Here is a 12,182-nt window from a genome sequence, read left to right on the forward strand (position 1 = left end):
CTTTTTTATTGTTTTCTGCAGTAAAAGCTGAGGCTGTGCAGGGAGAAAGAAGCCAGGACCCTTTCACTCCTGCTCTCTCTCAGAAAAACAGGCAACTTTTGCTGGGTTGCAAAGCAAAAGGTTGCAAGCTTCTGAGGTCTTGAACCATTGATACTGTGCCCCGGGACCCTCTGGTGCCATAGGATAGTGGTCATCATAGAATAGCAGTGTTTGTACCGTGAACTCCTAGACTTGGGGTAAGGTCGAACTCCTGCATTCACTGTAGCTCTCAGCAGCAGACTGAAGATTGAGTCTGCTCGATTTGTACTGCCTATGTACAATAGGCAGTACATGTGCAATACTCACTGCAGCTTCATTCGAGGCATTCCTCCTGGCAGGGCTATAGTAATGCGAACCATCAACAGCATCAGAAATACTAGAAGGAAAAGTTCTTCTCGCTTTGCTGGCTGGTTCATGGCAGTAAATTTGGGTGTTTATTCAATTTGAACTGAAGTATCATCTTTATTTTGGAGAAGGGTTAATTGTTTCTGCAAATTTGGGAATGCAAGCAGAGGTAACAAAGTTTGGGGAAATAACATCAGTGGAGCCTTATCCAGTTTTTACCAACTTCAACCTATTTTTTCTGTCTCTATTTGGAGAAGAAATTATGAACAGGTTATGTCAAAATGTACAGTCAAAGCTTGTCATTAAAGCTATACAGTGCTGGTCTGACAGAACTGTTCTGTGAAGACTATGGGATTTCTGCTGCAAAATATTATGCCAAAGCAGCTAAATAATCTGTATAAATGTTAAAGCTTTCTACGTGTACTGAAAGACCTTTTTCTTCATCTTCTGCACTAAGCAAAGTTTTTACTTTAAATTTGAATTTATGGAGGAGGATTTCAAGAGTATGTTAACTTAACTGAAAATTAAGATCACTGGCAACTCAAACTAAGCAGGAAAAACTCGGTGTGTTTGGAAATTAGATTGGGGCTATTGCATATGATCCACTGAAGCTGAGAGAAAATTTTACTCAAACTAAAGTTTGCTGTTTCCAAGTCAAATCTTGTTTTGTTCCTTCATTTGTTTTTAATGACATTGATCATTTAATCATTGTATTTTTCTCCAGAAATTTGCAAATTATTCTCATCTAAAATGACACTAACTATGGATAAGTATCTCTTTCTCACTTCACTTGTGTGAATTAATGTATTTATTATTAGTTACCTGAATGTTACTTTTCTTTAGATTTCTGTTTCAGAGTTAGGGGGGAAAAGTAAGAATTAAAGCAAATTTCAGATTGAACAACCTTGCAAAGTACAGTTCACTACATCTCGTGTGTGTTCTTCATTGGCGTGAAGAATAGCGAGTGGTATACTTGTTTATTTTTGTCAGAGCCTCCCCCTTCAAGCATTTTGTAAATGCCAGAAGGACTGATGAGGTTGAAATGCATAGCTGGAAATCTCCTAGTTCATCCACATACCTTCTTCTCCTTCTCATACTCATGAAATAAGATGATGGTTAAATTCTTCCTGATAAAGCAATACAACTTTTGATTACAAAGTACAACCCTAGGAGAAGTTCTGTTGTTTAATAACAAAATCCAACATTATTTAAAGAAAATCTATTGATGCAGTCTGTCCATAAATGTTCCGCACTACTTAAAGTATATTGTCTATGGCAGAAACCCTCCCTCTGATTTTTAAAGGAGTGAATTTTGTTCCGCTAGTATACCAGATCTGGCTGGTTACTCTCCTAAGAAGAGGTATAAGAAAACTGTTACTGTTATGTTAAAACTGGAGAAATACTTTCCATGGGGAAAAAAAAATCGAGTTCTCTGTAGCTACTAGCTATCCAAGGGAAGTACACTTTGGGGAGAAAGCAATGTAACTCAATAAGCATTTATTTTAAAGTGTAGATCCATTGCCTGATGATTCCTGTTATTGTCAGGATGTTGTTGGTGAGAGTGTGGGTGTTTTTTCTTTTCCTCTAAATTGATATTTCAGAAAAATATTTTCCTGGGTTTTATTCATTTTGAGATGTGATCTGTAGCTCTATAGCTACTGTTTTTATTGATTTTATTTAACTGTTTTTTGGACTCCTTCCTCATAATCTTTTTCTCGTTTTTCCTGCCTTCCTGTTGCCATCATGAGTACTGAGAGTATTAAGGAGGGGTAGGGATGTGTCTCCCTCTTTGTTCTTCCTTCCCTTCTGATCTCCCATCTCCCTGCTAAGAAAACCCCCTCCCTGATCCCATTTCCTGTTCCTTGCCGGAACTGGCTTTTATGCAGATCTAAATCTAGAAAAACTGGCAGAAGCGAATAGTTCCTCTTTGGTACCAGTGGAAGTTACAGCCTGTACTAAATACGGCTTGGGATTTTTAGGAGGTTCATTGTGTATGTGTATAAATATATTAAATGTATATAATATGACTGACGTTTTGTGATTGTAGTTAACTTTTTAAATTTTTTTTAGGGAGAAGAAAGCCATAATTGATCCTTCTTTGTTCAAATACAAAGTCGAACCTATTAAAAAAGATTTATATGAAACTGTTATTGTTAAAGCATCTCAACTAAGGTAAAAATCACTATATGAAAGCTAAAATTGTACTTTGTGTGAATTGTGTATGTCCCTGTAAGGTGTTTTTGATATAAAATGGCATTTTAAAATAATATGTTAGAACTATTAGAGGCGCTGGAACAAACTGCTGTGTTTCTCAGGCTTTCTGTAGCAAGGGCTCCAAGCTTTACTAGTACTAACAGAGGTACCAGCACCTTACAAGTCTCTGCTTTCACTGGCACACAGATGAGACCTGCTGTCGCTTCCGATACCTGTGCCTACTGCAGCATTTTTTGGAGTAGATTGTGCATCAAAACTTTATAAAATGGAATACTTTGAAAAAAAACAAAACAACAAAACCAAAACACTTTAGTAATTTTGAGTCATTTAGTTCCAGTGTGATCCACAAGTAGTTTTTTATTAACTAATAAACCTGCGTAGTTGGTTTTCTCCTTCCCCTGCCACAGCCTGACCGAGCAGGGTGTGAATTCACACCTGTCACTTGTTGACTTGGGATTTCTGTGCCTTAGCTCCCTGTCTGAGAGATGTGAATGCTGCTTTACTACTGCCCTTGTTTGCTTGTTCATTTTCTCCCTCTTCTAAAACTTTAGTTTTATTTGGGGATTTTAAAAGCTGCTGCAATAGAAAGGAGTGTTTGGAAGATCTAGCTGGATGAAGACTGTGGAGTCCGTCTGTGTGTGTGTATAAGAGAGGACATACCAGGATCTTCAAAACAAAAATTACAGATGCATAAAAAAACAGTTTAAAGTATTACTTCTGTTTTGTTCATAAGTGAATTTTTAATAGAATCGGGCTTGCAGAGAATAGCTGTTAGTTACAATAGTGAGGGTGTAATTTACAGTAAGATGAGAAAAGGTCAGTTGTGGTCTGTTACATGTGTTCTTGCACATTGTCAGCTACTTAAAGAATAAGTAAAGATGTTAGTTGATAACGCTACCTTTCTCTCCTAACGCAGCCGGAGGAAACATCTCTTTTCTCGTGATAGACTTAAACTTTTTCTGAAACAGCACTGTGAACCACATGACGGAGTCATTAAAACTAAGGTAAATAAGAAGGAATAATTTGTGGGATAGAATATTGACCCTACTCAGACTTTGTTTTTCTCATCTTTACTAGCTGCTCAGAGCTTATTTTTCAAACTACATCAAGTTTAGCTTTTTGTAAGTGTAATAGATTTACGTAGTGTTTTCCTTTTCCAAAATTAAAGGATGAATTCTGCAGTTTTTTCCATAAAAACCCATGTTTTTGTTAACTTTTGTAAACAAGATGATGATTTTTCTGTACATGAAGCAGAATTTCTTTCATTTCTTCTTTAGCTACCAGTTTAGAAAAGTCCTTGAAATAAAAATGGGAGCTTTTACCTAGAAAAATATTATTTATTAAAGCGTAATGTATTTTTTTGCTTAGTCTAACACATGAGTTATTTGCATTTTTCAAGGTATGCAGCTGGTATTTGTAAGTCAACAATTAACTATTTCTGTTTTGGTACAGTGAGCTAATATTATCAGTTGTAATGCTTTTAGCTGGAAAATATCCAGTTTTTCAGTGAGACAGAAGTACCAAAGAGTTCTGGAATGGACTTTAGGTGAGGCCTTAGATGTTGGCAGATATTAAGATGCATATTTTTTTCATCTTATGTGGAGATAGGTGGTGATACTTAGTACAGGTTCAGACTGAAGTACATCTCTGTCTGTGCAGGATGGCTCTCAATTTTTGTTTCCTTGTGCTCAACAGACTTGAGCAGCTTTTCCCACACTTAAGCAAACAGGCAGCAATTTCCCTTGCCTTGCTTACTGTGCTGCAGGAGATCCTGGATGCTTTGACATACTGCAGCCTTGACCCTTCTTATGTTTACCTTGAAGTAGCGTGTTTGTTTATTAGGTCTGGTATTTTGTGTGTGTTTTTATGAGGAATCCTCATACAGCTGCTCATTGTGCACAGGAAAGCTCTGAGAGATGAGAGCATCCATGAGGGTCTTGCTTCTGAAAGCTGTGGAAAGTAACTAAGACAACTAATTTCTAAATAAGTCTGTAACTTTGAAGTCTGTCTCTTAAAAATACAGAAAGAAAACAGAGTTGAAAGGCATAAACCACCTCCTTCCTTGGGTTTGTTAGTGATGATGTTGTCCTTGATGCGATACAGGGTGCTGGGTGTAGTGATCTGTTACCAATACGCTCTGTGTATGTGTGCATTTGTCACCTTCTCCTGGTTTGGGCTTTTCGTGGAATGTCCTTGTTCCCTCTTTTCAGCAGTGACATGAATGTTGGAGTGTCTCCTTTGTATTGTCTTCCTTATCACTTGATAAAAGCGGGTTTCCTGAAGTCACCAGGTTGAGAAAGGCAACTTGAAAAGAAACTTTGACAATTCAAAATGAGAGAAGTCATGAATTTTCTCCTCCTCCAGAAATGTTCAAGTGCAATAGAGAATTACGTGATTCTTCAGAACGTTAATTTTCCATCTTTCTCTGTCAAAAGTCATTCTCAACACATTTCAGTAACTTTGTAAGGAAGCCTTTGTCCAGCTGTGTTTGCTAAAAGGCATCTCAAAAAATAGAATATTGCCAAACAAGGCCAAATCCTGTTTTCAGATGTGCACTGCTTCCATTATTATCCACTTGGTGGATTAACTCTACACTTTCACTAGTTCAGAGTTTTCTTTCTTACCCTAAACTAACCAGTTGCGAATCTAGTTACTTTTATTGTTGTCTTTTGTGAATTAATGATGCATTAATTAGTTGATATTTATGAAAAGTTAAAAATTTCACAATCTGTTTTCATCTTTCTTACTAAGGCAACGTCAATTGCAAAATATAACCTAGCAGAACAAAATTTCTCCTACTTCTTTCCTGATGACCCACCCACATTTACCTTCAGTCCTGCTAGTAGACGGCGAGGGAGACCTCCAAAGACAGCATCTACTAGTCTTGTAAGTAAGCACGTTTTTAATTCCAGATGAAGACATGTCAGTATAGTCTTCCATGTTCAGATCAGTTGGGATGCAGGGTTACCATTGTGCTTTTTATTCTGTGAGGGTGAATTGGGATATATTACATCATTGCTATTAAAGTAGGTTGTCTTACAGTCAAGCTTGTAAAAGGGACCATACTTGATATTTTATCTTCTTATCTTTCTTACTTCTGTGATCCCACCAAGCAAAGAGCTTTTCAGTGTGTCGTGAAGGCACACAGAGTACTCATCCCATCTGGGAATGAGTAATAAATAATTTGCTAAAAACCCAATTTGTACTCTTAGATACAGTTATGTTACTTGCCTGTAAATGTAGCAAAGCTTAGTGCTCTGAACTACTTTATTAAACAAGAAAGCTGGAAAATAAATTTGGGAGTTTATTCCTTCCTACCCCCCCAACTATTAGGCAGGCTCTCTGAGTATTTAGTATGTTTGTGGGAAACACAGCCTGATTTTTTTTTCTTGTTTTAGAGAACCACTGAAAGATTGGGGATACCTGGACATTTCACTGTAGAGATAATGTTGTTTTTTTTTTTTTTTTTCCACTCCCCCTCTGAATTATGTCAGGAGGACGAGATTACTGCTAAACAAAACACCCAAGGAAACAAAAGTAAAGTAGCCAGGGAAAAGACAAGGTTCCAGAAGCCAAAGGAAAATATGCGGGCCATGGGTAAGTTGAGGTTTAGTCCTATGACTAATAGAACCAGTTTTTGCAGGTCTGAGAGCAGGCCGTAATTAGAGTATTTTTGGGCTTGTACCTTTCAGAGGCAGAATATAATAAGAGGGCAGTGCCACATCACTATTGCAAAGTGCTCCTTTCTGTGGTTAAAATGGTTGTTTCCTGAATTTATTTAGTTTTTATTTTACTAAACTGGGGAAATGTAGGAAGCTTGTGGTCCAACTGTGTCGATTCTGTATCACATAAATAAAGAACTAAATAAATTTTTGCAGAAGTTTGGGTTGTGAAGTTATGTATAAATTTTACCAGCTGAAAGTATACCAAAACATGAACATTTAACACAAGTCAATCTGTTATCTGAGGAAAATCCATAAATGGAAAAACCACTTCAAAATTTAAAAGAGCAGCAATGCTTTCTAAACCTGTAATAATTCTTAAGGAAATTGTAAGTCTTTCTGAAGATGTCTGTGTGTGGATATTTAAGGTATGCCTAAAAGTTCTGCATATTACTTGCAGTATATTTACAATTTTCTAAAATTAAAATCACTGAAGAGATTTTTATTTTGGACTGATTGAAATATTTTTGGCTTTGTTTCTGGTCGATTTTGAATGAAGTAGGGGACCCATATAGCTTTGGTATGGGTTTAGGTGAACTGGTGCATCTTTCTGAGGAAAGCTCAGACAAGCAGATGTTCTTCTGGATTGTGAGCAGTGATGTCCTTCCTAAGGACAGGCTTTCATCGTCGAGATATTTCAGTGAATGCCTGGTTTCTACCTCTCATTTCCATTATCATAGAATGTTTTAGGATGGCAAGGGCATCTGGAAACTATCTAACCCAACATCTGCTTAAACAACTGCAGAGTTATTTAAGTCTGAGGCTCCTCAGGTTCTTTTTGTCGTAGGAGCTGGGGACACTAGTTTAAGGAGCTCCATTAACCTTGTGCATTCACTTCTTTGTCCATCTAGCATCTGTTTGTTTATGTGCTGGAAATGGCAGCACAGAGCAAGGTAATCAACATCAATCCCTTCTTATTTTGCATTCGCTACAATTTCTAGAACGCTCGTTAAGACACATTCTGAGAACACAAAATGATGGTGAATGCATCAAATAATAATAATATAAAAATACTGTCTTGTCACACTTGTTCTAAGAGTTCATTGCTGATCCATGATTATAAACTTTTTTGTTTTTCACTTTCAAATATACTAAAGTAATCAAATATTAATTTTACCTCTAAATAATGTTTAATTGGAATGGCAATTACTGACATTCATAAAGGCTCTTATAACGAGCTGTTATATATGATGTGAAAAGATAGTATATACCAAGAACCTTTAAAAATCAACCTGTTCAGTATGTAGAAGACAATGGGGAATCAGCTTCACTGCTTTTCTTTGCTGGGTGAGAGACGTGGCTGGTACGTGGTAGTTATCTGTAAAAGCAATCTAGCCCATTTTCAGAATTTTGTAGGAAAATGTAATCAGACTTTTTTTCTTGAGTGCCATCTACTTGGTAGTAGATGTAAGGATCTTTTTTCATTTTCTTCACTTGCTAATCTAGCTTCATTTATTCAATTAAAACGATAAGCCCCCTTTATTTGTTAGCCTGTGTGTAGGTTAACAGACATTGTCCACAGAAGGTGGAAATTTGTCTCCTGCTCTTCCTCTGCAGACAACTACAAAGAAACCTCAGGCAGTAACATTTATTACTAATTAAAGTTCAGCTTAAACTGTGTAATGGAAGTAAAAGTTGTACAAAAATCACTGAAATACTAAGTAGGCTTCCAATGTATTGACCTTCCAGTAATTGAGTAATAATGAAATATTTCAGGATCATTTATTTAAAGGTTTTTACTATCACAAATATCTCATGCTTATATGCCGCACCTAGTTGTGACACGCCGTTATTAAGCAGTCATTACTAAATACGTTGCTGTAATTATATGCAGTTGGAATCAGTTCTCATCTTTATATGTCACTTCAGAGAAAACAATAAGCAAGTAATAAACTTCTGTATACTCAACAAAACCAGAGAAATTTGACTTCATTACAGTGATGACAACCTTGTAAACCATTATAATACTTCGGCTTAAAATTCAGATTCTCTAAAGAGCTTTCAAGTGACTGAATTTCTGGTTGGCATAGAAACAATTCAGTCTTCATAACAATTTTTTTTATATGGTAATTATAAACAGATCAGTTTGCTTCGCGAAGTTAAATAAAATTAACATTTTATAAAAGAAAAAATAACTTTGGTTTGTTTGATTTTTTTCCATTGTAGCTTTTGAAAAAGCTAAATTAAAACGAGAAAAGGCAAATGCTATAGAAGCTAAGAAAAAAGAGAAAGAAGATAAGGAAAAAAAGAGAGAAGAATTAAAGAAGATTGTGGAAGAAGAAAGGATGAAGAAGAAAGAGGAGAAAGAGAGACTCAAAATAGAAAAGGAAAAAGTAATGCCTTTGCAGTTCATGTGTTTAATATAGGAACAGCGCAATATCTTTCTAGTTTACTTGTTTCTTAGTTGTTATCTGCATCTGTTTTCAGTTCATAGAAATACTCTTAAAAAGAATAGGCAGTTACAAGGTATGCTTGTGGATTTATATTTCTGGATAACATATTATAATTTTAGTTCACAAAAAGTTCACTTTGAACTTACTTCTGAAGTAATGTGGCAGTTTGGGGTTTATTTTGCCAATAATATATGACAGCATTTGATTTGATGGTTGTCTTCTACTTTAAGTGTCAAAGATGCTGTGCTGCATCATTTTACAGCGTATTAAATGGTTGTTGGTTTCCTCATAGTTTCTCTTTGGATGAAAATTGCTAAATAACTTTTTTGTCACTTTGAATATGAAGAAATTATTTATTCCACTATATTTTACCACAGCCAAATCCACTGTTGATTTTTATGGTCGATTTTTGAGGCACTTTAGTAAATACTCTTATCTTCAGATTTTTTTTTCTCAGCTGCTTCCATTTAAAACAAAACACAGAACCAACCAAACAAAAAACTATAACAAAATCCCATTCTGATCCAACAAAGTACCACCATAGTTTACTTCTAAACATTTTTGCCAATATCTTCTTATACAAAATAAAAACTATTAGATGATTTCATTCTAATTAAATACAGTTTTATTTTTTAGTGTGATTGAAAGAGTAAGTGGTGTGCAGTTCTAGAACCACAGTGGGGTGATCTGACCATATTTTATATACAACTGTGACTCTTTCAGGAGAGAGAGAAGCTGCGTGAAGAAAAACGGAAATATGTGGAATACCTGAAACAGTGGAGTAAGCCTAGAGAAGATATGGAGTGTGATGATCTTAAGGTATGATTGAATTTGGAGCAGCTCAAGCTCGTACTTTAGAGTCTCCAAGTGAGATGGTCTATTGCAGAGGCAGATCTAGGTCTGATCTGAGCGCTGGGGCTTGTGAATCACCTGCAGCCATGTCATATTTCCCAGTAGTGATGCTAATAATAATCTGCATTTTCACCCGCCAGAAAAGCTTTAGAGGTTGTTCTCAGTCTTAGCATGGAGAAGATGTGTTTTTTAAAGTACTGCTCCTATTGAGTGGAGGGTATTAAGCATGCCTGACTTTTCTGTTAAATACACAATGTGAGCTCACCTAGAATAAACCTGAGTTAAACTTCAGATTTGAGTTATGAAGAAAACAGAATTTTGGCTACAGAAGGTAGAAAGGACGTTAGCTCATTCCCCTTGTGGCATTCTTTTGATTTAAGCTCTAGCAGTATCCTCGCTTAAAGAGCATCTTTCTGGATGATCCTGGAAACCTATAGAAAATAACAAGAATTTGCCTCCCAAAGAACTTAATGTTCTAAAAAGAATATAGTGTGACTGTACATAATGGAAGATTGTCTAGTGTTAACCATTTATGTGCACTTCCTTATGATTAATTTTTGTAGGGGATAGCAAAAGGAGGCAAAAGTGTCGGAAACACAAGGATGGGGGTTTATCTGAGATACATGGAGAAACATGACAGAGGCACAAAGAGGACAAGTGGGAATAGAGGAGTGTGCTGAGTGAATTGAAGTGATAGCACTGGTTGGGAGGAATGTGAGAATTGAATATATTTGCAAGGAGAGTTGAATAGGCCCATGAAGATGAGCATGAAAACTGTTAGCTGTATATAGAAAGGGAGAAGAAACTGAAGAAAAGGAAGAGCATTGTCAAAGCAAGAGGAAACTGCAAACCAGTGCTGCTGTGTTTCAGTTGGAAAAGAAGAAGGGAGAGGTGAGGAAGTAGTATCACCACTACGGTGAAAATTGGCAAAAATGTAAATTTAGGTGAGGAAGCAGGAAGAAAGATCCACTCTGCTTCTCAAAAAATTCCTTTCTCAGGAAATGTGCAAAATCCTTACTGAGGTTTTTCTGAAAGCGGGATTCAGCTTGTTAAGATTTGTGAGCTACCACCTCATGGGGCGGAGCCGTCCTTCTGCAAATTGTTTTGTTCACTCAAACATTAAGCGAAGACAAGTCTTGGAGAGTTACATCAATATATTAACTTGAAAGTCAAACTCTGTTAGACTCTGTCACCTGTGACTTGGAGGTGGCATCTCTGTTAAGTGGTCTTGTTACGTGGTTACATCAGTTCCCTTTAAAATACCTTCTGCTATCGTAGCTGCCTTACCAACACAAAACCACAAATACCAGCACCCGCAGCCGTTAGACATCATCTTGCATATCCTCATATTAGACGGGTGTGTTTTTATGTGAATGTGTTGGGGTTTTCTTTGCTTGTCTTTGCACGTAATGAAGAGTAACTTTTTAAGAATATGTTTATTTTTACATGTCTGGACAGTTCCAGCAAACCTGAATTCAAAACTCTTGTGAGAGAATACAGGTTTAAAGGAAAAATCTTGACAGCCAGCATTCTTAGCTTGTAGTGGATTTGAGTTGCTTTAAAGATACAAAATCATTCAACTTCATGAACATGAATAAACTTTTATCTCAAAAGATTTACATCCAAGTTGCATGCTCTTTGGTTTTTAAAGTTACTACTAGCATGTATGCTGCTGTGACAATTGATTGTGTCTTGCAGAACTATTTTGAGTGAAGTGTAAAGAAACCCAACAGATACGCTCCTTAATCATCAGCTGACTGGTTTTAATCACTTGTGTGCTCTACAGAAACCAAGTACAATATTAAGTTGTCCCATTTGGATTGCAGGAACTTCCCGTTCCAATGCCAGTGAAGACAAGACTGCCTCCTGAGATCTTTGGTGATGCTCTGATGGTTTTGGAATTCTTATATGCTTTTGGGGAACTTTTTGATCTTCAAGATGAATTTCCTGAAGGAGTGACTTTAGGCAAGTTGTTGTTTATGTGGCAAGGTGCCCCAGTTTTGTGGTGTCCCTTCTACCAAGCATCATAAGTGCACCCGAGTACCAATTGCTACAAAATTGTCTGTGCAGCTCTACTGTGTCAGTGCTAAAGTATACATATCAATAATTTTTCTCTTCATAGTCAATTTCTGCAGTGTTTATAAAATCAAAGTTAATTTGAATGTAGAAGCTGTTAACTGAATTATTAAAATGTCTACTTGTACTTTTGCAATTATACGTTAAGAAAATACTGTTTTGTCAGCGCTATTTGACAGCATCGTCTTAGGAATATTTGCAGTAAATTATGGAAAAGTAGCTTGATTATAATACCTGAAGGAAAAAAAAATGTTTTCATTCTTCAGTAGGTAATTGTTTTCCAGCTTTGTGGCAAAAGTGACGCTTCTTAAACTTTATTCACAGAAGTTTTAGAGGAAGCTCTTGTAGGAAATGACACTGAAGGCCCACTATGTGAATTGCTGTTTTTCTTCCTGACTGCCATCTTTCAGGCAATGGCCGAAGAGGAAGAGGAAGTGGCCAAAGATCAAATAGCTGATGCTGAGACCAAAGGTCAGATCCTTAATTTTACTGCTGAAAAACTGAAGTTCCACTGGAATTAACTTTAAACTGCATGATTTAC

The 12,182-nt window shown here is 36.5% G+C and overlaps 1 protein-coding gene across 1 annotated transcript in view; it reads left to right on the forward strand.

The window, feature by feature from the left end:
• BAZ1A (bromodomain adjacent to zinc finger domain, 1A) overlaps window positions 1-12,182 on the forward strand; it is a gene marked incomplete at its 5' end in the record, with an annotated part of 54,234 nt that overhangs the window by 14,674 nt on the left and 27,378 nt on the right. Inside the window, 8 exons of the mRNA XM_010135689.1 lie at window positions 2,455-2,556; window positions 3,515-3,602; window positions 5,350-5,484; window positions 6,093-6,195; window positions 8,487-8,653; window positions 9,437-9,532; window positions 11,392-11,530; window positions 11,966-12,112. Coding sequence (XP_010133991.1) covers window positions 2,455-2,556; window positions 3,515-3,602; window positions 5,350-5,484; window positions 6,093-6,195; window positions 8,487-8,653; window positions 9,437-9,532; window positions 11,392-11,530; window positions 11,966-12,112 — 977 coding nt within the window. The remainder of the gene's footprint in view (window positions 1-2,454; window positions 2,557-3,514; window positions 3,603-5,349; window positions 5,485-6,092; window positions 6,196-8,486; window positions 8,654-9,436; window positions 9,533-11,391; window positions 11,531-11,965; window positions 12,113-12,182) is intronic.

This window comes from Buceros rhinoceros, unplaced genomic scaffold (assembly GCF_000710305.1).
Source record: "Buceros rhinoceros silvestris isolate BGI_N320 unplaced genomic scaffold, ASM71030v1 scaffold31104, whole genome shotgun sequence".
Classification (NCBI taxonomy): Eukaryota; Metazoa; Chordata; class Aves; order Bucerotiformes; family Bucerotidae; genus Buceros; species Buceros rhinoceros.